Below are 27,807 nucleotides of genomic sequence, written 5' to 3'. Positions count from 1 at the left end.
TTATGCTCATCGGGATGCTAATGTTAACAACTTCACAGGCCATACCTACTACAAGAGGGGAACAAGCTGTACCATTATAAATGGGATTAGCACACCAGGAGTTAGATTTAAAGAGACTAAAGACCTGGTAAAAAGAATTCCACTATCAAGCTTGAATTCTGTAGGAAGTCTGGCTTCTTGCCCACAGAAAGGGTTCCTGGGGGAAGCTGTGTTCAACTTGGAAAGAAATACTATCAGTCAAGTGATGGCTCACTAAGCAAGTATTAGAGCACCTTCAGTGTGAGGTCCCTGCTTCTTCTAGAAACCACTGGAGGGCAGCAAATTCCTGGGATTATCTGGTTAAGGGCCAAAGACCACTCAAAGCAGGGTCTTAACTTGCTTAAAAACTTTGTTCTAGCAGAGCCTTGGAATGGATGCCAGCTTAGCTCAGATATGAATCATGTTTGTGTAGTTTAGGCAAGTCAGTCCTTGCATAAAACTCCTTATTATCAGACAGGATTCCCAACCATGACAGTAGGAATGTCACCCTCTCCCAGATACATGGCCAGAACCAATGGCAACTGTGATCATACTCCCCTTAAGTCTTTATTGAACAAGCATATATCCAAGGTTACTCCTGTGCATCTAGGGCCAGTTTGGTACTGGGAGACTGCCGTATAGTTATTATCTGTATTGTTCACAAATTCCAAAACTTAAAAATGAAATGTCTATGAGGGATGCCAAGACAGCAGGTTCTTCTGTGTCCAAGATGGCAGTGTCTAAGGGCATCAAGATAGTTGTACAATCTAGTGTAGACAAACTGCTCACAAAGATCCAAGCTGCCATTTTGGCTTTAACGGGCAGCCTGGTCTGGTCACCAGAATAGTTTCTATCCTTTACCAGGAGCTAGGTTGAGGTTGAAACTCTTTTTCTCCAAGTTTCCATTGATCTTCACAGGGAGAAAACAGTAGATGCACAAGTACCAAGCATTTTCTGACACTTCAGTCTCACCAGCCCTTGGACAAAAGAAGGCAAGCAGGTATACTGTCCCATGACCCAAGATAGTTCAGACTGTAAACAAAGCTTGGTGCTTTCAGAAAGTTAATGACCACTTCCAGCAGAGTGGGCTTTTGTAAATCCATACATAGCAAATCTCAAATAGGCTCTTAAAGATAACAAACTATTTGATGACTTGACTCCAGGAGTCCAATGACAACTGATGGGTCAGGTTATCAACCTGAATTCTGCATAACACCTTATGCAGAACATTCCAGGCCTCTTGCAGTTTATACCAGAAATCCAAAGATTTATTTTTTACCAAGTAGAACAAAGATCTATGGTCTGAATAAAACAAAGGACTCTCCTTCAAAATAGCAGTATTACCAGACTTCTGACTCATGAAATTGCTCATCTGTATTTGCTGGATCTGAGCCAGATGATAATAACATGTGACCTATCTATATATTAAAGTATAACAGGTATATGATGAGACGGGATCTTGTCTGATCTTTCCAGAATGACTGCCTGGAAATTATGTAGCCCAAGTTAGCCTCAAATTCAAACTCCAAATGCCTCTCCGTACCAAGTGTTCAGATTACAGGTGTGTGCCACCAGGCCAATTATGATACTTTTAAGATACTTTTTTCAAACACAATTCACTCATTGCATCCTGTAGACAAATGATCACTAATGGTTTGTTACAACTACTGTTCTGGATTAAATATCAATAAATGAGATACAGGAGTTGAAATCTGGTGACAGTTGTAGCTTGTCCAGGTAGTAGAGATGCTCCACTCAGCTGGAGTAGTGAGGTTTTCTCTCAGCCCTTGTTTCAAGGGTTCCACAGCACCATGGATGCAGCTAGGAAGGGCAGTCAAGTGGCCCAGGTGAATTCCTTTATGAGCCAGAAGCTCACCTCTTTGCCTAAGGCTCCTGACCATCTTGCTGATATGATCCAAGCAACATCAACAGGCAGCACCTCCTCAGGAGATGGATACTCTATTCACAATGAGATCCCAAAGACTCCCCAACATTCGGACCCACAAACTAGAAGACTTTCATGCCTAGATCCTGAACAGGCTTCTTCCCGTCACGCTTACTGTTTGCTTGAAGGTGAAGTTCCAGGGAGGGAGTGTTGCCCCTCTTGTAGAATTCAGGAAAGGAGGCACACATTGATCCTATGTCAGTTAAGTAAAGCCTGGCTGTCCATGCTACCCAACAAACAAAAAAGGGAATACAGCGCTCTCTCCCCAAGGAAGAATTTTGAGCCACAGGAAGAAATGGGAGCATTTCAGACCTCTAAAAATCAAGTAGCTGGATTGGTCAGAGGAAAATTTCCCATGAGGAGCCCACTGTAGACTCCTGGATTAAACTACAAATGGCTGTGCATCAGGAGTCAGAGCTGTCAACCTAATATTCCTTCAGGGCTGCATCTACTCATCAGAAGTAAAACTAAATCATTCCCCGCCCCAACCTCCCCTCCCACTGAAGTCCCCATCTTCAGGCTGGCCTGACTGGTATTGTCCCATAGCTTACCAACGAGAGAGCATTGGCCCTAAGCCCCTTACAGAATGTGGACCAAGAGGCTCCTTTAATTCAGAAGGTTTAGGGAACTGGTCTTTGGTAGCTGTGGTCACAGCCTTCTGGGCTTCAGGGAATGTCATCTCTGGCTTCTAGTCAGTTTTCCTCTCAACATTTTTCTCTTCAGCTACATCTAGCTCAGTCAAGACGCAAAAGCAAAGCTTCTGGGTTACTCTGGTGAAAGTAGCTAAATGAAAATAAGAAGCACAGCTTTAGCAAATATACTCTGCTCCAGTTACAATCTCAATACCAGAAGGCTGAGAGAATATGTGACTCCTTCCCACCTGTCCCACAGGCACACAAAGCCTGGTCTTGTCCCTTTTAACCAACAAGCCTCTCCATTCCACACCCAGCCTTTTGTTCCCAGGTGTGGTGGTACACACCTGTAATCCTAGCACTTGAGAGGTAAAGGCAAGAGGATGAGGAGTATAGGGTCATCCTCAACTACATAGTGAGTTCAAGATTAGCCTGGGTTACACAAAACCCTGTCTCAAAAAATACAACAAACCCAAGAACACTAAAAATAGATAGTACCTTATCCCTAAAACAGAACACAATTTTGCCATAAGGAAGGTGGAAGAGTTGGTAGCCTGCTTCTGCATATCTCTAAGCATAAGCACTCACCTGAGAACAATGGGGGCAAATGGGAGCAAAGAGACACTCACCCAGAGCATTCCTAATAAAGAGTGGCCTCCGGGACTCTGGCAGGTAAACACCCAAGAAGTAGACAGGGACCCCAGAGAGGGCAATCCCAATGCCAATGAGGGAATTGATGGTGTCACTGAAGAGGGGTACGGCCACCAGAAACAAGGAGCAGACACAAAACACGATGGGAAAAAAGAGGCTCAACTGAAATAGAGGAGAGTGAGATTTAGTAGGGAGGGATGACAGAACACAGCTTGATCGAAAAGGCACTTTAAAGACGAGGACCCAGGGCTGGAGAGATGGCTCTTCCAGAGGACTCAAGTTCAATACCCAGCACCCACAGCAGCTCACAACTTTCTCCAATTTCAGAGGATCTGCCATCCTTGCACAGATGTGCAGGCAGAATAACAATGCACATAAAAATAAGTCTTTAAAAGAAGAGGACCCCCCTCCTGGTAGTATGCATGAGGTTTACATGTTGAACTCTCCTTGGCCACATAGTTAGTTCTAATCTGAACTACATGAAGCCCTATCTTAAAAAAAAAAAAGAAAAGAGGAGGAGGTGCTGACCTTGAGAGGTCGGGGCCAGTCAGGCTCTTTCCAGCGAAGGTAGAGCTGTCCAACAACAGACAAGCCCACAAAGAACCAGTAGCTGAAGCTGAAGTAGTTGATGAGCAGGAAAACGTCCTTCACGACGAGGTAGATAAGTGTCATGGTGCACTGTGGGATAGGCGAAGAAGGGGAATGGGTATCATTACTTCCAGCCACACCAGGAGACACCACCATCCAGCCGTCTGTCAGAGCTGAAATAGCTTCACCAGACTGGCTCTGGTTTTCAGTGACTCTCACTTGACAGATCGGTCCATTGCCTACATTAACCTTCAAGGCAACATCTCTACCTCTGCCTATACTTAGTGCTTCCCCTTGTTGCAAGTACTATGATTAACAAGGTAGAGTCTTCCTTTCTGATGACTGACAGGGAGGACCTCAACATACCAACCACAATGGGAGTTACACTGTTAACCTAGAGGTCTTTAGGCCTGCCATACACATGGCAGAAAATGCCTCCAGAACCAGCAGAGTGACCTGGAGCTTTTGAAAGGGAGATGAACACAATGGATTCATACCCACTCTGAGAGAGGGATATCTACTTGTCTTCTTGTATGAAAGAATCCTAGTAGATAGGGTTTCAGAGACTAGCTTTCTAAGACAAGCCAAGACCTGCTTAAACTTACAAAATAGATAATTTACTCACCAATCTTTTCACCTTGATGTATCAACAAAGGATTTAAAAGAAAGAAAAAGCCCTTCAGAGAGGCTGAGGCAAGAGGATCTAAGCTCAAGACCAACTTGTAATGTAAGAAGACCTTGTCTGAGGGCAGAGGAAAATGAATAAATAGTGCCTAAGAGAATGGGACAGGCAGAATGTCTCCCGAACTTATATGGGGCCCTGAGTTCCATCCCAAGCACTAGAGAAAAAAAAACATGAACTATGCTTCAAATTTTGGAACAAAGCCTAAAGTACAGTATAAATTAGGAATCCTGCACAAACCTGCCCAAGCCCACGTTCTCCCTACGAAGCTTACATTGAACAATAATGCAGGCACAGGTGTAAAGCGCTCAATGTGGATCATGGACAGAAGGTTCGGGAGGTGGCCCTCACGAGAGCCCACAAAAAACAACCTGTAAGGAGATGAGATGCGTCAGCAGCTCCTTATCCGATCATACTCTTCCGACAAACTAAGCTCAGAGTCCCAGGGAAAAAACAGAAGACACCATCACAAGCTCCACTTACACCCAGCCCATTACTCATGCTACCCACAAATGTCTAAGTATTAGCACCTCACCACTACCCAGGAATGCTCACCCACCAACCCACCATTACCCATTAACCACTCCACTCCAATGGAATCACTATCACCTACCAAGGCTCCTACTTCTGAACCAGATCCTTCCCAACATCCCACCAGGGATGTTGTGCATTCCCACCACTTAATGGCATCCCCACCCCACCAGGGATACCCTTATTCTGCCATCATACAAATTTACAGCTACTACAATGGCTTTTTTTTTTTTTTTTTTAAGAGACAAGGTCTCCTATGTAGGTCTGGCTGGACTCAAACTTGGGATCCTCCTGTTTCAGCTGGGACTGCATAGCCCTTCTTTTAAATACCATCGTTAAGAAGAGGCGCTATTCTTGCACAGGTACCCCTGCAACTAGAGTCATGAATGGGAGCTGCCATGTGGGTGCTAAGAACAGTCTATTATCAGAAACCAAAATACCTTGATGAAGCAAAGATGGATGCATTTAGGCCCCCAAAGCAGGACAGAGCAACAGCAATGGGGATGGTCCAACTGAACATACCAAATGTCTGGTCAGCAAATGTCTGAAGGCAGAGCAAAGAAGGAATATTCAACACAGGACAGTTTGTAACCCTCTTATATCCATGATCTCTGCACAAAGGCAGCCCTTGTTAAAATGCCCACAGTCTGCCCTGTCTGAACCCATCCCTCACACTGTAGAGCTCAGACAGCTGCAGAAAAAGACTACATCATTCAGGAGCTAAGTAAGCACTATGTGATCCTCAGGACATGAGGCATATGAGCAAATGAGAAAACCCCCCTGCCCCAAGAGACTCACCACAGCTACAGCGTCACTCTTATGGACATCCTGAATGTTCAGCACTGTGTAATAGGCCACGTTTGTCAGGATGTAGATGAGTGTCACAATTGGCATAGAAATCCCAATGGCCAAGGGCAAATTCCTGTCGGGACAAGTGAAATAAGACTACCTAGAACCAACCTCTGCTGAGAATGAAAAGCCATCCAGTACCCACTGGAATTTTCCTAACATTTAACAGTTCACTGGCTGCCAGGTCTTTGAGATAGGCTCCTCTCTCCTGTATGCCTCAGGGCGGTTATACGTCCCATGTTCCTGGGCATTTTCCATGGAGAAAGAAGAGCACTTTCCCTGAAAAGGGACTCATGCTTCGTTTATCCTATCACATTAGGTCCAATGAGCCCCATATGGCTTTAGAACGTTCTTGCATCTATGATCTCAGGATAAATGCAAGGAGCAAATATCCTCTGGAACTGGAGGCTAGGCTGGTGATCTGGTAGGCCAGAAACAGGTCGGGCAACTCAGGCCACAGTCTCAGCACCACAGGGCTAAGTCCTGCCACCTTAGCCCTAGCTGGGTCTGCTGCTCCCCACTAAAGACCTCTCCTCTAGGAAGGACCCTGGGTGCTCTCCAACGGAACACGAGGGTGAGAGCCAGGGCTCTCCCACATTCACTCACTCCCATCCTAGCCCCCAACCCCTCCTAACTGGAGAAGGGGAGCAGGGAGAGGATGAGGGGAGGGGAGGTAGAGGGAGGAGCTATGGGAAAGGGGCAACTGTGCCCACCATCAGCAGAAGTTCCAGCCAAGTTGGAAAGTGTGATCTCGCCTTTACCTTTCTGGGTTTTTGATTTCTTCTGTTACAAAATTAAGGGTGTCCCAACCTGAGTAAGAGAAGAGGGCAGAGTACAGGGCAAGAGAGAGGTCTCCCACATTCCACGAGGAACCTTTAAAGGCGTCCTGAAAGTGCTCAGTGTGTCCTGTGGGGCAAAGATGGGTGGGAGACCAGGTAAAAGAAACAGATAGAAGGAATATGAAGAAGATAAAGGATACAGAGGGAGAATGAAAAAAAGATGAAACAAAAGAAAGAAAAAAAGAACAGGGCAGGGGAAGAAAAAAAAAAAAACATGATTTAATACCAAAGAAACAATCACCAGAACCTCCCCACCCAATCTACTCCCTCAACTTAAGTTTTATTTAGTAAAACTAGGTGATCAAGAAAGCAAAATCCTGCCTGGCTGCACTCTAAAGGAATGCTACTTCCAAGGCCCTAAGGAATTTCCATTTCCTGCAGGTGACGTCAGTTCTTCTTCCATTTTTGATGTCACTGGTCATTCATTTCACACAAAAGAGTAATTTCCACTAACAATCAGACCTTCCAGTAGAAGGTCTTGGCTCAGATCACTGTACAATTTTCGAGCTCGCAGTTTTATCAGTCTATTTGCAGTGGGTGTGGTATAGTTGTCTGGGGCAGGAAATCAAGGGCTATAGAGTAACTGAGGTCTTTATCTCTTAGTGGGCCAACCCCACCCTTCAGAGTACCAACCCAAGCCAAAGCGATTGTCTCCCTGAGGGCCTCTGAAAAGTGCCAATAGAAAGCCTACCTAGCTGCTCAAGACAGACAAGCAGACAGCATGGAGTTTCTAAGAGGAGTCAGCCTTCTAAGGTGTTTGTCATCACCCCCTGCAGAAAGCCTAAACTTGGGAGTAGAAAGAAGGCTCAGTGGCCAACCACTTGTAACTGTAGCTCCAGGGAGATCTGACACCCTCTTCTGGCCTCCACAGAACCCACACACATGTGGCATAGTCACACAAACAAAATATATATATATATATATATTTTTTTAAAAAAAGGTGTACTGGCTGGTTTTGTGTCAACTTGACACAAGCTGGAGTTATCACAGTAAAAGGCGCCTCAGTTGGGGAAATGCCTCCATGAGATCCAGCTGTAAGGCATTTTCTCAACTAGTGATCAAAGGGGGAGAGCCCAGCCCATTGTGGGTGGTGCCATCCCTGGGCTGGTAGACCTGGGTTCTATAAGAAAGCAGGCTGAGCAAGGCAGGGGAAGCAAGCCAGTAAATAATATCCCTCCATGGCCTCTGCATCAGTTCCTGCTTCCTGACCTGCTTGGGTTCCAGTCCTGAATACCTTTGGTGATGAACAGCGATATGGAAGTGTAAGCTGAATAAACCCCTTCCTCCCCAACTTGCTTCTTGGTCATGATGTTTTGTGCAGGAATAGAAACCCTGACTAAGACAAAAGGTTACACCTAGAACTCAATGTGGCAAAACTGTAGGTGTGCAGCAAGAGCTTCCAGGGGTCTCAAACTGCACACAGCAGTAGTTCTCTAAGGCACATATTTTAGAGGAAGGATGTTACTCAGTAGCCCAAGTTTACTCTAAGATATTCCTGAGACTCCAGTGATATCTAGATGCCTAGCTGTAGTCACTTGGCACTAGTGCTGGGCTAGGCAAGTGCTTCCCCAGCCCAAAGCTGTGCTCTCATGACATGCACTAGGCAGTTCTTAGGCTGGTAACCCCTAGGTGACTGTGAACAACACAGCCGTGTTTGGAGACTGGTAACATAGAGAACTGGCTGTTAAATGAGGAAGATATCCTTTGCCAAAGACTTTTCAGGATAACCTGGAAAGCCCATTAGCCTCAGTCTGCTCTGACCCCAGAATGAAAACATTTTCAAGAGCCAATATGCAACTGGATATGGTGGAACATGCCTTTAATCCCAGCAACTGGGCAATATGCTAAATTACAGGCCAGCCCAAAATATAGTTAAAGACATTTATCTTTAAAATTTTTAATTTTTTTTTAATTGAAAGGACTAGGGATGTGGCTGAGAGGTAAAGTATAACAAAGCACACATAGTATTCTGGCTCCATCCTTAGCACAAGTTTAAAAAGAAGGAAGGAAGGAAGGAAGGAAGGAAGGAAGGAAGGAAGGAAGGAAAGGAAGGAGGGAGGGAGGGAGGGAGGAAGGAAGGAAGGAAGGAAGGAAGGAAGAAAGAAAAAGCCAACATAGGAAAGACAAAGACAATGCCCATTTTACAACATTCTGACATTTTTTTTTAGAGTTGACTTTTTGGGGAGATTCCTCAATACAATGCTTAACACAAGTCCAGATAAACAATAAATACTGCAAAATGACCATGCACCCCTTCCCTGCTGCCCCTCTCCAGGAAAGTCAGGTTTCCCACTCACTGCTTTGTAACTAAGGACTACAATCAGTACACCCCTAGATGACTACAATGAGTCACCCAATTATACTCCAAGTTTCAAGAACTCCTAGGAGCTTTCCTAGCTTTCTGCAATGCTCTATTTCCATAGGAGCCCTAAGGAAAACCTGACATTTAACATATCCAGTTAGTTGGCCAAGCTAGCCTGGCTGACAAAACCCAGGAAGAGACTCATAACCATCTCTCATGTTCACTAACAACACTCTAGAACATACTCAAAATGTGCTGAGAGATGAAGCTAGCTGAGTCCCCACATCCTCTTCGGGGAGCCAAAGAGACTCCAGGAGACATTTACCCTTCTTCCCACCTCCTTCCCTCTTACCCTGGCACAGTTTAACAAGGCCCATGATAATGATGGCAATGAGGGCCAAGACCTTGGCATACGTGAATGTGTCCTGTACGCGTGTGCCCCACTTGACATAGGCACAGTTCACGAAAGTCAGCAGACCTATAAGAAAAACCATAGTATTACTGGCAGGCTTAGGCTGAGCACACAAGGCCCCAAACTCGCTATGGAAAGGATCCTTCTGCCCTTCCTGACTGAGTCAGAGGAACAATAGAACAATGAGAACTGAAACAGGTAAACAGCAGGACCTGCACACAGGTCAGCCCAGGACGCATGAATCCCCTACACTGTATCCTAAGCTACTAGGGCATGTATGAACAGATATAAGCTCTAAACTGCCAGAACAACTTCTGGAAGTGTTCCCTAGCACCAAGAATGGTTAGTCTCACTTCACCTGCTCTTCCTCAACCATACTCCCAAGGTGCCAAATGAGAGGCACAAGACACAGTAGGGACAAAAAGGACCCATTAATAAGTGAGGTAAATTTGAATTCTGATGACCAATCACCTAAAGTTGTGTATGTGTTATATCCTTGACAATTTCACAGGCATTCTTGACTACTAATTCTCACAATCCCCCAAATATAGACGTCTGTTCCCCATCTTATACATGAAGAAAATAAGTGTGTCACTGGGGGTGGGCTTGAGGGTTCAAAAGCTCATGCTACTACTCCAGCACCATGAGAGCCACCATGTTCCTGGCATGCCCCTGTAACTCTCTGAAACTGTAAGCAAGCCTAAACGCTGTCTTGTATCAACTCTTGAAGCCCATTCTCTCAGCCACTGCACACACTCCCACCTACTTACTCCTTTAGGTAGACTTTCCCTTACCCATGCCAGATAGACACACACAAAGTTTTACCATCTTCTTGTCAAAGCCATTACTGGCACCTACTTCAAGGCCTAGCCCAGCCCCTACTCCCCCTGAAAACCTTCCCCAAATAAGATGGGCAGATCAACCCAAGTTTCTTCTCCCTTTCACATTCTCACTTCACAATACAGCTTAGTGTCAAATGCTACCGTCCTGAGAACATCTAATTCCAGAAGATCTCTCCCTTGGGTATCTCAGTCTTGTTTCTGAAAGACCACAAACAGTGGATAATGTGTCTGAAGCTCATATTCCAGCAAAGAGGGGAGATGATGAACCCTGGTTGGAGGCAAGGGATTAATGGCTTTTAGTTAACAGCCAGTTTCCCTGGGACAATTATCAGAACAGTGGATCTTTCTTTACTCAAAAGAATAGTTCAGGGCCAGCTTGAAAATGACCACATGTGATAGAATAGCTTCAGTATATTTCAAGAGCCTCACTTAATATGCTGTCAAGTAGGGCTGGAGAGTTGGCTCAGCAGTTAAGAGCTCTGGCTGCTCTTTCAGAGGACCAGTGTTCAATTCCCAGCACATACATGGAAACTCACAACCATCTATAACTCTAGTTCCGGGAGAATTGATGCCCTTTTGCTGACCTCCATGATAACCAGTCAGACATGCTAGCAAACACTCATACACATAAGAAAAAAAAAGTTTAAATATACTTGCAAATAATATAGGTATTCGCTGGGGGGGGGTAAACAATGATATGGAATAGGGTCACAATGGCTAAGTAGGTTGGTGGGAAAAGGGTAAACCAAAGGAATGTGTGCTGCTGAAAAATCTTCACAGGAGTCAACTGCTGATCAAAATTTTTCCTGGCTAAGCCTGGGTATGTGCTCAGCTAACATACACAGTTAACAGCCACCAGTAAACAACAGCCACCAATATAATACAGTAAGCACATTTTGAGGTACTTGTCCATTTCCTTCTTAGGACTTGCTCAAGCCAAACGATGGATCCAATGTGGGCCTGTAAGTTATCTTTCCCAGAATACCGAGTGAGTCTAATAGCAACAAGCTACCCTTAGAGTCTAGAACTGCATGAAGTTGTAAACCATAGACGCCCTGACTAATAGCAAAACAGAACTGCAAGCAGAGAAAAAAAGCAGAAACCACAGAAGAAACAGAAGAAAGAAGGCATGAACTTGTGGGGAGGAAAGGCTGAAATACAAAGAAATGCATAGGAATGAAAAGATGGAGATGGGAGACAAAGGCGAGATAGAGACAGAGAAAGACCCCCAAACTGACATCATAGAAGAGACACAAAAACCTAGCTGGGTTCACTGAGCCAGCACACACTAGTCTCTCCAGCTTGCTCCTCTCTCCCTCCCTCTACTGGTTTGCAGACTCCCTGCAGTTGTGGTCATTTCTACACACAAGTAAACACAGCATGCACTGGAGCCAATGACTATATCAAAGGATGAGGGAAGGCAAGGCTCAGGAAGTCCCAGCAGGGCACCAAAGGCACCTGGGCAGTAAAACTAACTCAAAAAGACTAAAGGGCTGGAGAGGAAAGGAGCCAGTCTCTACGATGTATTCTTTTACATTTTGATTTATTCACCAAGCATATGCTTCTTTCTCAACAAAAGTACTTAATGAGCCACAGCTCACTTGCCAGAGAGCAGACCAGTAGAATGAAGTAAGTCAAATGCCCAGGGCACAAAATGTAAGAAACACTCCCTCTCTCAGGGAATCAAGCAAAGGAATCCCAGGGTGAATATATCCTCAGAGCTGGCCCCAGGCACCTAACTTGCCTCACGCTCTCAATCTTGCCAAAGAACACAGTCTACCAACCAGAAGCCAAATATCCCTTGACTGCTTGCCTGCTTCTAATTAGCAAACAAAATTTCACTACAGGCCCATACCCAGTGTGCTTCCAGGATCTCCCAGCCCCTTCCAGCTTACCAGACAGCCTAGAGGCCAGCTGCTACAACTCACACCTTCCCTATTTTGATCATATTTCCAAGCCAACATCAATGAGCACGGACCTATACAACAGTCTCCAAGGCTCTCCGATTGCTTATTTTTAGTTTGTCCTGGTGGTTCTAGGGACTGAACACAACATGCTCTGCATGCTATCCAGATATTCTACCACTGAGCCTAGCCTAACCCTTCTGGGAACTTGTTCCCCAAAGTCACTCTGTAGCAGACTTATTTGTCACCTTCCAGTATTTTCCCTCCTTTCTCCTTAATAGAAACTTTAGCCAAAGTCATGGCTACCCCAGACACGTCCAGACTTCCTCACAGGTAGATTAACTACTTAGATTTTCCCTAAGGACATGAACAGATGTTTTAGGTTGGGCCTCAGGGAGTATCTCTGAAGCTAAGCATTCCTTCCTTTGTCCTTCTTCTAGTAAGCTGCATTCAAACAGCTGGAGTTTAAGGAACCTCCCTAAGCCATGACAAAAACTATAGACTGAGGGACAAGGCAGAGCACAGAGAAAGGAAGGGGAAGCATACTGCCCAAAGCTGTTCTACCAGGCCACGCTGTGGCCTTACTTAACAAAAGACATAAATGTCAGGTCCAAGGCAGCCTAAACTGCAATACCATCTATACCAAGTCCCAGTTCCCTATTTCCACAGAGCAGGGCTGGGAACTGGGGTTTGGGAACACCGTCCATATCCTCACAAAAGCAGGTTGGTGTTTAGGAAAACATTCACTAGGAATAGAGAGAGGAGTACAATTCTATGTAACAACACAGATCCAAACCAAACCTGGCGGCTGCACTAGCCTATCATCCTAGCATTTGGAAAGTAGAGGTAGGAGAAGTAGAAATTCAAGGGTAGGCAAGTAAGATGGTTCAGGAAATAACAGTACTTGTCATCTAGGTTGACAACTTGAGTTTGACCTCTAGGACCCACACAGTGGAAAAAGAAAACACACTCCTAAAAGTTATCTCATGACCTCCACAGATGGGCAGGTGCCTGTGCACACATGTGTGCATGCAACTCTCTCCCTCACCCTCCCTCACCTCCTCTCCCTCACCCTCCCTCACCTTCTCTCTCCCTCACCTTCTCTCTCCCTCACCTTTATCTACTCTTTGCCTCCTTTTTCCTCCCTTCCTTCCTTCCTTCCTTCCCTTTCTTCCTTCCTTCCTTCCTTCCTTCCCTCCCTCCCTCCCTTTCTCCCTTTCTTCCTTCCTCTCTCTCATAACCTTATGTAGCTTCATAAGATAAAGGCACTTGCTGCCGAGCATCCCCAGGACCCTCTCAGTGAAAAGAGAGAACCTACTCTTCTGCTGGGTCTGATCTCTACACATATGCCATGATATGCACATGTATGTGTACACACACAAACTTATATAATTTAAAATTTTTAGCCAAAAGTAGTGGCAAATGCCTTCAGTCCCACTGAAAACCACTACTTAAGGATAATAAGTAAGACAACCTGAAATTCTACAACCACCACCAATTTTTAGATTTCCCTGCTAAATGAAACCTGAGAATGGAATGAGGAAAGCAGTGGAAAGACAGTGGCTGAAGCAGCAATACTGTCAGGGATCAAGAAAGCAATACAAATGGGAAGGCTAAAGATGGCATGGTAGGGTTTGCTGCCCTTCCAGAGGACCTGAGTTTGGTTCTCAGCATGCACAGTAAGCAGCTTACAACTTCCAGTACCACCAGCTTCCAAGGGATGCAATGCCCTCTTCTGACTTCTGTGGGCACTGGCTGACATGTGGCATACACTCACATACAACACCCCACTTCCCTCCTCTTTCTCTCTCTCTCTCTCACTGAAGAGATGGCTCCGTGGTTAAGAGCACTGACTGCTCTTCCAGAGGTCCTGAGTTCAATTCCCAGCAACCACACGGTGGCTCACAACCATCTGTAATGGGATCTGATGCCCTCCTCTGGTGTGTCTGAAGACAGCTACAGTGTACTATATATAATAAATAAATAAGTCTTTTAAAAGAAAAAAAGGCAAATAATTTACAAAAGATTAAAAAAAGCAATCCACAGCAGAAAACAGCCATACACACCTTTAATCCAAGCAATAAGAAAACAGAGGTGGGCGGACCTCTGTGAGGTTCAGGCCAGCTTGATCTACATAGTGAATTCTAGCCCACTCTTTCTCAAAAAAAAAAAAAAAAAATTAAACAAAACAAAAAAAAGCAACAAAAAATGGGAAAGTCAACAAAGTCTGAATATAAAGTGTGAGGAAAAAGAAGAGAAAAAAAGCAAGTATGAGAAGCAGAAACCTGAAGTTGACTGGGAACCACATACAACATTTAACAGAGGCATCAGCTGCTCAAACATGGCTGAGTGACAGGAATGGTGTTCAAACTTGAAGAACCCTTGATTTTTCAAGAGAAAGTCATCTTCTAATTTTTTTCTGTTTGTTTTAGAGACATGATCTTACTTTGTAGCTCAGGCTGGCTCAGTCCTCACTTTCTAGCCCAGATCGGCCTTTAAACTAAAAAAAAATGGCCAGTCTCCTGCCTCATCTTCCCACATGCTGAGATTACAGAAATGTGTTACCACACCAATATTCAGGAGACTGAGGCAGACATGGATTATTTAGCAAGTTCCAGGTCACTCTGATCTATAGAGGAAGGAAGGAAGGAAAGGAGGGAGGAAGGGAGGGAGGGGAAGGGGAGAAGGAGAGGGAGAGCCGTGGGAGAAAGAGAGGGAACTGTACAATTGCCAATTGTACAGGCCTAACAAGTTTGTGGGCCAAAACAGCCTACATAATGGGCCTCATAGCCTATGATCCATGACTAAACATATGGACACTTTCTGGATTCTACATTCTAGAACAAAACTTGGTCTTAAAGCACATGTGATCTCCACACTTGGGAGACAAGAGGAAATCAGATCTCTTAGAGTTTAAGGCCCACTGGTCTATGAGTGAGACCCTATCTGAAAAAACAAAATTAATGCTTATTTTTATTAGTTTTAGTTATTTGTATGTATGTGCCAACATGTAGGTTATGTGCACTTGAGTGTGGGTAAACATGAAGGCCAGAAGCACTGACTACCCCTGGGGCTGAAGTGATTGGCAGAAGTAAGCCACCTGAGGTAGGTGCTTAGAACTGAACTCAAGTTTTCTGGAAGAATAAGCAGTAAGCAGTAAAGGGCTCTTGTTGATGTTGGAGACAGAGTTTTCTATGTAGCACTGGCTGTCCTGGAACTTACTCCACAGACCAGTCTGGCCCGAACTCTCTCTGCCTCCCAAGTGGTGGGATTAAAGGTGTGCACCACCACCCTATCCTGCCCAGTAAGTGTTCTTAATGACTGAGCCATCTCTCTAGCCTTAGGTTAGAAAATCAAAATCTTTAGCTGTCTTCCAGTCAACAAGGTGTACTTCTCTAACATCTTATCTCAGCTTCCAACAAGGTGGACCTTTCGATGTCTTAATTTCAAAACGTCACCTCCTACCTATCAAAACCTTACACAGAACTCAGCAAGGATCCTTCTTTTTTTTTTTCACCTCAGAATGTATGTCTCCAGAGATCATACTGGACAGTCTCCTTCCTACCATATCTAAGCTCTGTTTAAAGTCTAAACTTAAGACCTAAATTCAAAAAAAAAAAAAAAAAAAAAAATCCCCAAAGCCTCATTGGTTAGAGGCTTTATGCAACATGCTTTTATTTTATAACTTTGCCTTACTTCTGACAAGCTCCTGCCCTCAGATCTAAATTCTGGAAATGCTTGTGCTTCTGAGAAAGGGGGCTCATGATTGCAATCCTATGAAATCTGGATAAATACACTGTGAGTCAAAGAGAACCAGAAACCTCATGGCTACATTTCTAGGAGGTGATGCTAATCCTTCAATCAAAAGATAAATTCTTGGTATGAGGATGGGCCTAGAAAACATGAGAAGAATCATAAGGGGGTAGGAGGGTTAGCAAATGAAAAATAATAATCTTTCATGTGTCAAAAACTATAGGGGCTGCAGAGATGGCTCAGCATTTGTTACTCTTGGAAAGGAGTCGGGTATGATTCCTAGCATAAATATGGCAGCTCACAACCAACCGTAAGTCCAGTTCTGGGGGATTTGGCATTGTTTTCTGACCTCTGAGGGCATCATGTATGGTATGGTGCAGACATATATTCTGGCAAAACACTTATATACATAAAATTTAAAACAAAAACATGGGGCTAGAGAGACAGATACTCAGTGGCTCCTCTTCTAGAGGACAGAGGACCGAGCACTTACACAGCTGCTCAAAACCATCAAGAACTGCAGTTTCGGTACATCTACTGTCTTTTCTGGTCTCTGAGGGCAGTAGGCACACACATGGTACATAGACATACATACAGGCAAAATGCCCATACACATGAATACATTTATAAAATAAAAACAAAAAACAAATCATATATACCAGTCCCCTTGGGCTTGGCTGCTCTCTGAATCACACTACTGCTGTCAAACCAATGCACAGGCTGTCAGGTGCTCACATAGGAACACAAATGCATAAAGCCTTCTAAAAAGCAACTGCATAATACATGACCGAGTCTATACTTGGTTGTATCCATTCCCTTGTACACAAGAATTTCCCTTGTACAACTCAATGCCAAGAAACATGCGGATGCTCTAAAATGACCTTTAAATTTTCTTAGCTTTATTTACTGTGTGTGAGTGCTCTCACTTATGGAGGTCAGAACACAGCTGTGGAAGTAGGTTTTCTCTTCCCACCATGTGATCCTATGGGGCAATTCAAACTGTCAACCTTGGCGGTTAAGTGCCTTTACCTAGGGAGATATTCACCAGGTTATTTGCTTATTTAAGAAGTAGTCCTGGCTGGTCTGGTATGAAGCCCAAGTTAGCCTTGGCAATCCTTTTTGCCTCTGCTTCCCAAGTAATGGGATTATAGGTGTGAGCCAGCAAGCTCACTTCATAAAACTACTGTCCTGGTTTTTGTTTTGATTTGGTTTTTAAGACAGGGTTTCATTGTGTAGTCCTAGCTGTCCTAAAACTCACTTTATAAAGTAAATTAGTCTTAAATTCAGAGATCCACCTGCCTCTCCCTCCCAAGCGTACCACCACCCATTTTATTTTATTTTTTGTTTGTTTGTCTGATTGCTTTGAGTCAGGATCTGCAGTATGTAGCCCTGGCTGGCCTGGAACTGTGTATAATAAGCTACTCTCAATTCACAGAAATATGACTGTCTCTGTTTCCAAAGTACTGGGACTAAAACTGTGCCTAAATGTGACACCTGCCTAAAGTCAGTCTGTAAAGATCTCAGCAAGGCCAGAAACTGTGGTAAAACCCTATTAGACAGAGAACCAAGGAAAAAAGGACGTGTAGCCGAATCCTGGCTTGCTTACTCTTCCCAGGAGTATCTATTTTCCCTGTCTCAAGGAATACGAAGAGTTACCTTTATTGTTTGCCTTTAACAAAACCCTTAAAGGCAGAAGGCAAGGTACACTATAATCGTTTTTTTGCTTACTCCAAGGTATTATTGATCTATTTTTTAAATTGTCAATAAACTATATTTACAACCAAAGTTTTTGCAAACAGAGATTTAAAAAGAAGAAGAAGAAGAAGAAGAAGAAGAAGAAGAAGAAGAAGAAGAAGAAGAAGAAGAAGAAGAAGAAGAAGAAGAAGAAGAAGAAGAAGAAGAAGAAGAAGAAGAAGAAGAACAGACTATAATTAAGTACTTCTGGAAGCACAAGATTGGGCACTAGCCACGTCACCAGCCCTACAAGACTGGCTAAGTTCATAGCAATTCTCTCATGTCCACGATTTCACACTAAATATCCTTTTCTCCACTCCTAAAAGAAAAGAAATAGGGATCCCTTGGGATATCTCACACTTGGTTGGAAAAAGCACAAGCCATGTTCCTCTCAGTAGCAGCAGGCACAGCTTGTTTACAAAGTCAGTGTAAAGAAATCTGAAACACCAACGGGAAAAGGCCATTTGGTGTGGTGCCTGTTGCTTATTAGAACAGGTCACAAAAAGCAGCAGTGACAGGAAAGAGGGACCCCCATCATCCAGAGAAGCCTAGTTCCTCACTGATGCCTTTAAACTAGTTTCTAATGAAAAGCTGGGAGCACAAGGACTTAGCTGTCGCACTAAATATCCTTGCTCTGACTTGCTCTCTGAGATAAGTTACAAATAGTGATGTTGACATCATTCAAAATACCTTGCTGGCCCTCCAAGGGAGATTTAAAAAAAAAAATCATTTGGTAAGACAACTACAAGACATGTATCAACCTGCCTCATAGGGTAGGGAACAGAAATATGGGACAGCTAAGAATAAGAGGAACCTAAGGCCCCAAAAGCCATGAGCAGACTCAAACTTCTCCCATTCCCCATCTTTTCTGTTTACTCATCTCTCAGAACCAAATAAGTGATGAAACTATTTTTTTCAAAAGGTTTGATGCCTCACACCTTCCCTCTTCCCCAAAGAGCAAAATAAAACATTCAAGGTATCAGGTATCCACACAAATAACATAGCACCCCACACCTCCACACATGCTCCCCGCCCATACTTACATATGCAGGCAGCAGCGAGGAGCCGGCAGGCCACGTATGGAGGATCGCAGGTGGGGAAGGAGGGCTTGATGATATAGTTGGCGAAGGTGATGGCGATGATGGCCTGGCTGGTGGGCTCAACAATTAGAAGTGAGACCCACAGACGGATAAAGGCAATGAAGCCCCCGAAGGCCTCTAGAATATAAGCATAGCTAGCCCCTGACTTGGTGATAGTGGTCCCCAATTCTGCATAACAGAGGGCACCCACAACAGAGAAGAGCCCACCAATGGCCCACACTACAAGTGACAACCCATAGGAAGCCGTGTATTTTAGAACACCCTTGGGTGAGACAAAGATCCCTGAGCCAATCATGTTGCCCACCACCAAGCTGACCCCGTTCAGCAAGGAGATCTCCTTCTTCAGCTGCATAGTTTCTGGAGACCCTTGCGATGGTGAGCTGGCATCTTCTTTTACAGTGTGCTGGTTGGCCTTGGGGAGAAGATGGTAGGTAGGTGTGGGGCTCCCAAGCTCCCTGGCTTCCATGGTAAATGGTTCCTGTACACCCGTTTACTGTGGCCTGGCAAAGAAAGCAAGTATGTCAAGTCTAGCGGCATGAGCTTGTATGATGCTGGCTTAGTTACACCTGCCAGTCAAACAGATTTCCCTGCCCACCACCTGCTTAGGTAGAGCATGCAACACATACAACACAACAGGATTGTCCCAGATTCAACAATCGTAAGACACAGATAAGTGGAAGTAAGTAGTATCCAGTGCTCCTAAGTAATACAACGTGAGCACTCAGTTCCAACCTAAGGACAACTTCCAACAAGAGATCTGTCTTACTGAGCAAAGAGATGAGCAAAACTGTATTTGTCCAAAGTAGATTCTCCCTAGTTTTGCTCAATTCTATTTTTTTAACTGTTTGAGACAAAGTCTGCCTGTGTAGTCCTGGCTATCCTGGAACTCACTGTAAAGACCAAGGTGATCTGAAACTCAAGTGCTAGAAGAACTAAAAGTGTTAAAACTCACTAACTTTGTTTCAGAGAAAACCAGACACATAGCACTCACAAGCTTGAAAGACGAGTGAGACCACAAGGAAAGACTAGAAAGATCATTCCAGGAAATCTTGCCACTTAGCTATATGTAAACAGTGATTTCTACTATAAACACGAATTCTATAGGAATTCAGGCACATGTGAAAAACTATTCAGTTACATGGAAGGAAGGTTTAAGAAGATGCTGAGAAAATCTTTTACCACTAATATGGCTCAATGTGTTTGCACACAGCTTTAATCCCAGACCAGGGAGGCAGAGACAGGCATATCTCTGAGTTCAAAGCCAGCCTCATCTACATAGTAAAGAGAATGAGTTTCCAGACAGCCAAGACAAAACAGAGAAACTCTGTCTCAAAAAAAAAAAAAAGAAATTATTGCAGAGATCTTCATGAAAACATACCCAAGTATCACCATGTACACAACACCCACCTTACTCCACATATTTCTGCTTACTGATTCAATATCTTTCTTTTCTCAAGTATCCAAGAAATTACAAGGTAACACCCTAACTTGGAGCTAACCAAATTATTTGCTTTCTGGCTTATTTGCTTTTCTCTTTTGCATGTTCCTCACTACCATCTGAGGCTACAAAGCAATTCTCCCAAAATAATTCCCAGAGTATTGTTACCTAACCAAAGCCATTGTCTTCTCTTAGTTACAGAGCCAGCACTGGAAAGCATCTTGAAGATGGCATGTGTGTGTCTATAAACACACTCACTCTTTTTGGGTCACAGTTGGACCAAACCAAAGGCAAGTGGATTCTACATCATCGTACCTAAGAAGACTACCAAAGGATAAGCAAATCTCACTCTACCCAGACTGACCTCCCTCCCTCAAGTACTGTGCTGGTAATGAGTCAGAACCACTGAACCTACCTCACCTTCAGGAAGAGGAATGTGGTGGACCATAAATTACCTCCTAGAGTCAATCCTTAAAGGTCACAGGGATAACATCTAGAGGTAAGAATGTAATCTGCCCTATTCAACAAAGATGTAAAACTATGCAGATTGGCACACACCTGTAATACCAGCATTGGGAGGCTGAGGCAAGGAGATCTCAGGTTCAAAGTCAGTGTGAACTACATTGTGAGACCCTGTCATTTTTTTAAAAACTGGGGGTGGGGTGTGGCTGGAGGACAGAAGAGCAAAAATGAAACAAAATGTCTATATCAGATCCTGGCTTCACAAGCCTCAGAGCAAAGGAACCAAGGTCAGTTCTCAGGGGAGTGAAAAGTTCTTAGGGGAAAATCATATCTCCACAGACCCCACACAAAACCCTTGCCTTACCTCTCCTAATCCCCTTCCAAGAGTCCGGACTTGGACCCAAGTTAAAAAGCTTTTCTGGGGTATGAGAAATTTCTCGAGGTTCAGAAGAGTGAACCCAGCCTACTGCTACTTTAATAAGACTAGACTTATTAGAGTCTAGAAAGTACTGCTCATTCTTGGCACTAAGCTATGCAGGATTCCCTATGCAAGCATGTGGAAGCATATTTGTTTCACATGTCTGTCAAATGAGTCCAGGTTTCCATGGGAACAAATCCAGTAAATAGCTAGGAGTGCACACTCTCATATAAGAGTGAAGTGCAGAGACCTTCAGGGTACCTTTTCTACCTAACTCAATACACAGATAGGCAGAAAAGCCTGGTCCTAGAGACCACTCCAATCTCAAGTCCATCAAAACTTAGTTGAGAGTGTTTGTTACTGGGTATTGTTTTGGTATGTGAACAACCTGGCACTAGTGCACATGTGGCTTGTTCTGCAAGGATGTGCTACAATCAGTCACAGCCCTAGAAGACCTCTTGCCTAGAATCTCAGGTTCAGCACCTGAATGAGGGACAAGCAGTTTAGAACTCTTCTCGCCTTCAGTCATGGAGAAAGTCCTTTCTTTATTCAAAACCAAAACAGGTTCATCGTGATAACACTTGAACCTGTGTTTGGCCAAAGTAATTATAAATAACCTCTATCTTTTTTAACCCAAGAGCAAAATTGTGAAATAACTACAATAAACTCCTGGGGACAGATGGCTACATTCCAGGATTGCTTAGCCACAATGCCCCAAGGCCACTTCTTACCTTTCCTCTAAATCTAACCCCCCACCTCACATTCCTCTAGAAAATCCTGCCAAGTACCTCATTCTCTAGGGTTATATGTAAAGACACAGCAATGAACAAAGTCAGTATAGGCACGGATCATGTCCTCAGAACAAGACAATGTGATATGGCAGGCATGAAAACAAGAAAGACAAGATCAGAAATCCCACAGTCAAGAGACCAGAATTCACCAGCTAGCTGCACCTCACCATTCTCTGACCTTTAGCTGTTCTTTCCAAAAGCCTCGCTGTTAGTACGTACACACACACACACACACACGCACACACACACACGCACACGTGTGCACATATATATATGTATATATATATATATATTTTTTTTTTTTACTAGACAATATAAAACTCTTAAATAAAAATGTAAAGGCCTGGACCAGAGAAATGGCTCAGTGAGTAAAGGCACTAGTCACCAAGCTTGATAACCTGACTTTGACCCCCAAATTCCATACGGTAGAGAGATCCAACTACCACAAGTTGTCTCTGACCCTTACACATATACATTCATGCACACACACAAATATATACAATTAAACATTTTAGAAGATGAATGGGAAGAAATGATGATAAAGTTGGGCCAGACACTTGAGAAAAATTAGGAAGTAATTTGTATACCATCTCAAAAGCCAAAAGAAAGAAAAGTAACAACAAAAAATCATTTGTGCCTGAGGAGGGGACATGAAATTATAGTCAAAACCACTGAGAAATATAACCTCTGTGCCAGGCAAAATAACCCAGAAAGATCCATCCCACCCAGACACAGAGAAACTGAGGCTGAACCCAAAGAAAAAGGGAACCTCCTGCCCCTACTAGAAGTTCTGCACAGAGCAGGCTGTATGCCGAGAAGGGCTAAAGCTGAGAATAGAGCATAAGCTTTGGGAAAATGTCTTCCCCATAGCAAAGCAAACCAAGCCCAAGCCCAGAAACACCAGGAGATTCCGAAGGCAATGTTACTTAAGGCAACAACAAAAACCCAACACAAATCAAACTCTTCTACCAACAACCTTACAAAAGGGTCATTCCCATTTCTCAGAATAAAAATTATATACCTCAGTTTTCTCCTGTTCTACAAAGTATGGCAATCCCTAACAAAGTGTAAGTTATAAAAGGAGGAGAAGGAGAGGAAGAAAAACAACCCACTTTTGAGAGGCAAGTCATCAGCACGTCCAGACTTAGAGAGGACTGAAAGATTAGAAACATCAAACAGACTGTTCAAAATAAATATAATCGAGAACCAGGGGCAATCAGTGGTCTGTAATCTGAATAGACAAAATAAAACAACCACCATCAAATAGCCTTAAGTGGAAAACAAAACTAAGTTAAATTTATTTAGAATATAAACAACGCCTGAAGAAAAAAAATTGCAGAAATGCACTGTAGGTTTGTAGCATAAAGAAAAAAAAAATGTATGGCAATACTACCATTAAAAAAATAGGAGGCAAAAATTATTGGAAAAATACTGTTGTAAGGTTCTTACGTTACAGTGAAGGAAAATATCATTTAAGGGTAGATGTAATTAAAGATTCGTGACACTTTATAAAGCATAGCTCAGTGGTAGAGAACCTGCCAACCATATAATTATGGCCCTGTTCCCCGGAGGCCAGTAAAAGATTTACACTGTAAAATTAGGGCAACAATTAAAAAAATATTAAAGAGATATAACTAATAAGTTACAACAGAGCTGGTTTGATGACACAGGTCTGTACTCCAGGTGACCTCACACTTGCCTCTACAGGAGTGTACCAAGTCTATCTGAAATAGCAGATTTTAATTATTCAGCTAAAGATACTATTAATAGGGGGCTGGAGAGATGGCTCAGCAGTTAAGAGTGCTGACTGCTCTTCCAGAGGTCCTGAGTTCAAATCCCAGCAACCACAGGGTGGCTCACACAACCACCTGTAATAGGAGCTGATGCTCTTTTCCAGTGTGTCTGAAGGCAGTGACAGCATACTCACATAAAATAAATAAATCTTTAAAAAAAGATACTATTAATAGTGTTGGATTGGCTACAAAGCAAATCCCCCTATATGCAATCTATAGATCTATAGGAAATCACTGTAACTATAAAGGCATAAATAAGTTACTGAGAAAAGAAGAAAACTTAAAATTAAAAAACCCCAAACAGATAGGGTATACAGCTTAGTTGTCAGAGTATTTGCCCAGTATGCAAAACCCTGGGTTTGCTCTCCAGTACATCATAAACCCAGCATAGATGCCCAGGCCTGTAATCTCAGAACTCAGAAAGTGAAGGCAAAAGGACCAAAATCACTTTTCCTCAACTATGTATCAAACGCAAAGCCAGCCAAGGAGACATGACATTCTAGCCTAGGCTACATGACAGTGTGTTTCAAAAAAAGAAAGAAAATAAAGATCAATCAGAAGGAAGTTGGGAGCCCAGCATGGCGGTACAAACCTATACTGGTAAAACTGGGGAGCATAACTGAGGTAGAAGGATAACAAACTGAAGTGTAGCCTTAACTAAGAGAGGCTATAGCTCAAAACAGAGGCCAAAAAAGTGGCTCAGCGGGGAAACAGTACTCACATACTGATGACCCAAGTTCAATTCCCAGAACCCATAAAAAAAGCCAGATGTACATCTGTAATCTCAGCACTGCAAGAGGGCCAGGTAGGAGACTGAGATAGAAAAAACTAGCAGGAAGCATGTCACCAGATAGCCTGGAGTACTTGGGCAGTAACAATCAGCAAGACAGAATTTTGTTTGTCTCAACAAGTTGGAAGATAAGAACCAACTCCCAAAGGCTGTCCTCTGATTCCGCATTCCATGGGTCTAATGTGCCCACATTCACATATGCATGGAAAATAAAAGAATTTAAAAAGCATGCTGATTTCTCTAAATCAGCTAAAAAAAAAAAAAAAATCCATTAATCAATCAATGTACCCCCAAAAGATCCTATTCGGGAAATAACAATGTTACACTCTACTTGAAAAGACACATCCTGAGGCTGACAGTGTGAATCACTGGGTAGAGTGCATATTTAGGAGGGTTGAGGCTTGAAATGGGTTCAATCCCCAGCACTAAAAAGAATAGGAGGACGAGAAGAAGGAGGGGAGTAGGGGGAAGAGAAAGAGGAGGATGAGGTGGAAGAGGAGGAAGAAGAGGAGGAAACAGCAGTTTCTCGAAGGATTTCATTTTCCTGCTCTTGCAGCAGGTTATAAATGAGTTTCGCAGGACCCTACAATTTCTTCATGAAAATTTAATAAGTAAACTACCACGAGCAATTTTTAAAGAAAAAAGTAAATTAATATAAAAAAATGCAACTGCAACAAAAGTTGTCCATATATTTACTGTAGCTCTTGTTTTTCAAATAACAAAAATTGTTTTTCGTTTTAGGTAACAGATATAATTTGCTTCCAATCACAATGGATAAGATACTCTTACTTCAACAGTATTTGCTATACAGTCTTTTACATGGCTCTGGTTGTTTGATCACAAATGGATCAGGTACCAAGAAGAAAATGATTCCTTACAGCAAGGACTAATTCTACTTCTCTGTTTTGGCCATTCAATCTGTTACAAAAAATGAGTTCTTAGTTACTTATCAAAAAAAATTAGCTTATAGAAAGCATCAGGATGACATTTCTTCCTGTAAGGAGGCAGAGGAAGGAAGATCTCTGAGTTCAAGGCCAGCCTAGTCTATAGAGTGAGTTCCAGGACACCCAGAAACCCTGACTCTAAAAACAAAACAGCAACAAAAAAATTGATATCAGAAAACTATCCTGGTCATCCCAAATCCTTCCCTTCCTGATAGCTATAGCTCCAGAGTCTCAGGTCCTAAGAGCATTATTTACGTAACTTTTGTAGAAACATCTCCATACTTTGGAGACTATAGCAAGAAAGCAGAAATGTCAGGAAATTTCCTCTACCAAGAAACTTGGTAGATCAGCCACATAACTGAAATACACTTTTCCTTTACAAAAAAAAAAAAAAAAAAAAAAAAAAAAAGCCAGGCATAGTGGTGTTAGTTGGGGGGACGGGGGAGGCAGGCTAATCTCTGAGCTCAAAGCCAACCATGTCTACTGAGATGAGTCCAGTCAGGGTTACATAGAGAAACCCTGTCTCCAAAAGGGGAAGATGGGGAAATCTAGCTTATGGTCTCTATCTTTGTCCTCTCTCTCTCTCTCTCTCTCTCTCTCTCTCTCTCTCTCTCTCTCTCTCTCTCTCTCTCCCTCTCTCCCTGCCTCCCTCCCTCTCTCTCTCTCTCTCTCTCTCTCTCTCTCTCTCTCTCTCTCTCTCTCTCTCTCTCTCTCTCTCTCTCTCTCTCTGTTTCAAGGTGCTAGAAACGAAACCCAAGATGTGTATGGCAAGTGCTATCCCAAGGTCATCCATCTCCGTCAAGACTATGATTTTTTTCCACACATTTGCCAGGAAAGAAAACCCAAATATAACTCAAGTCAACAGCCTAAGACCCAAATCTGCATGCAAAAGCCACCTGTATGAAATCACAATAGAACTTTAACAAAATGGGAAGCCTGAGTAGCTTCATGAAGGACCTCGCCAGGTAAAAGAGGTAAAAGTTACTTCAGGAAGCAGCTGCAGACTTTAAATCTGCTCCTGCCAAGTCTTCAAATCCGGGATCGGCTCTCAGGTATAAGGAGCCAAACAGCTCAGCATACTGCTATACAGCCTGTTAGATTAGCTGCCCCAAACTGAGGGGCCGTCCCTGCCCGGCTGCGCCCCTACTAACAGCGAAGTGTTACTCTTTCCAACACATAACCCAGTGCTGGTGATTGGTTCCCCAAGACTTGTTAAATTAGATGTTTTCTATTTATACTGACCCATTACACAACACGGTGACCAGCCTTTTGGCTTAGTGCACAGTACAGAATTTTCAGAATATCATAAGATGGTCCAATGAGATGACAAAATGTGGAGACACTCAAAAGAGCACAACAAGAGCACCGTGTTCCCAAATGCCAATACCTCAGCACTCTTAAGTCCCAACACAACATGAGCCAGAGGTTTCAACAGCCCCAAGAAGCCGCATTCCTGCATTCACACACTTCACACACCGGCCCTGCATTCTCTACCCTCCTCACACTCACGGTCCCTCGCACAACAGCTTCCTCCTCCTCCTCCTCGCCGCCTCTCCGTGCTCCAGGGAGGATCACTCAGGCTCACACCGTCACGGACTGCGAAGGAAGCAGTCCTTCAGTCTTTACGCCCTTCGTTTTTCTCCCACTCAGACCTCCTTCACCGTCTTCGTCTCTCTCAGGGTCGCACACACTCCAGAGTCACCCTCACGCCCACAGTCTTTTTCCTCAAGCTCTGGGTTTTTCCGCTACACACACACACACACACACACACACACACACACACACACAGTCTCCCACACTCACCGCCTCGAAGCTTTCCATACACAGTACCCCCTCACACTCGGGATCTTGCACACTCACAAAGCCACTCAGGAGCTTTCTCCCTCTCTCCCTCTCCCTCTCTCACATACATACATACGCGCGCGCGCGCCTGCGTCTTTCGCGCACCACCGTCCACTCAGGGATCCACGCTCCCGGCGTCCTCCTCTCAGCCGCGGCGTCTCTCCCGCGCCCTCCACCCCACGCGGTTTCCGGCCCGCATCCAGCACGCGGCGACGGAGGCCACGCAGAGCGTTCGGCCGCACACTAGACGGCCCCGGGCCGAGCCGGAGCCAGCCCCTCACCTCGGCCCCGCCAGTTACCTCCTCGTGGCCGCGAGCTGCCAGGATGCTCGGTCGCGCCGTCGCCCGGGCCGCTCAAGCCCCGCCCACGCCACGTCACTCGCACCGGAGCGCGACAGCACAGCGCGCGCCGCCTGGGGACCCGGCTCGGAGCGGGGGCCCCAGGCGGCGTTGCTTCCGGGCTCTAGAGCACGCCGGAGCCCTAAGCGATCGGCGTACCGTTGCCGAGCAGCCTCCTGCAGGCCGCGCGGGGGCCCTTCCCGGGGACT

The 27,807-nt window shown here is 44.1% G+C and overlaps 1 protein-coding gene across 3 annotated transcripts; it reads right to left on the bottom strand.

Annotated features, from left to right (window-relative positions):
• Positions 1-566: 566 nt before the first annotated feature.
• On the bottom strand, positions 567-27,603 carry SLC7A6 (solute carrier family 7 member 6). Of its 3 annotated transcripts, none has more exons than XM_080937087.1 (10): positions 27,560-27,603; positions 18,726-19,282; positions 9,390-9,515; positions 6,658-6,802; positions 5,846-5,969; positions 5,488-5,591; positions 4,791-4,887; positions 3,775-3,924; positions 3,225-3,408; positions 567-2,746 (listed from the first exon to the last, which is right to left on the bottom strand). In XM_080937087.1, the coding sequence occupies exons 2-10, from the start codon at positions 19,246-19,248 to the stop codon at positions 2,652-2,654; spliced, it is 1,548 nt and encodes a 515-aa protein (XP_080793213.1). In that variant the 5' UTR covers positions 19,249-19,282; positions 27,560-27,603; the 3' UTR covers positions 567-2,651. The 3 variants fall into 3 exon arrangements, with proteins under 3 accessions (XP_080793213.1, XP_080793212.1, XP_080793214.1); XM_080937086.1 differs by having other exon boundaries at positions 27,542-27,566; XM_080937088.1 differs by lacking the exon at positions 27,560-27,603 and adding an exon at positions 27,333-27,444.
• Between the last annotated feature and the right edge of the window lie 204 nt (positions 27,604-27,807).

Source organism: Micromys minutus, assembly GCF_963924665.1.
Source record: "Micromys minutus genome assembly, chromosome: 24".
Lineage (NCBI taxonomy): Eukaryota > Metazoa > Chordata > Mammalia > Rodentia > Muridae > Micromys > Micromys minutus.
The sequence above is the reverse complement of the archived record's forward strand: the minus strand, read 5'-3'. Positions and strand labels throughout refer to the sequence as shown.

What these genes read in the sequence shown, in the direction of transcription:
- SLC7A6 (XM_080937087.1), bottom strand. Translation starts at nt 19,248, where the DNA reads ATGGAAGCCAGGGAGCTTGGGAGCCCCACACCTACCTACCATCTTCTC. An exon ending in TCCATCTTTGCTTCATCAAG is followed by an intron (nt 4,888 to 5,487) that starts GTATTTTGGTTT and finishes ATCTCCTTACAG; the next exon opens with GTTGTTTTTTGTGGGCTCTC. An exon ending in ACTGGCCCCGACCTCTCAAG is followed by an intron (nt 3,409 to 3,774) that starts GTCAGCACCTCC and finishes CCTCTATTTCAG; the next exon opens with TTGAGCCTCTTTTTTCCCAT.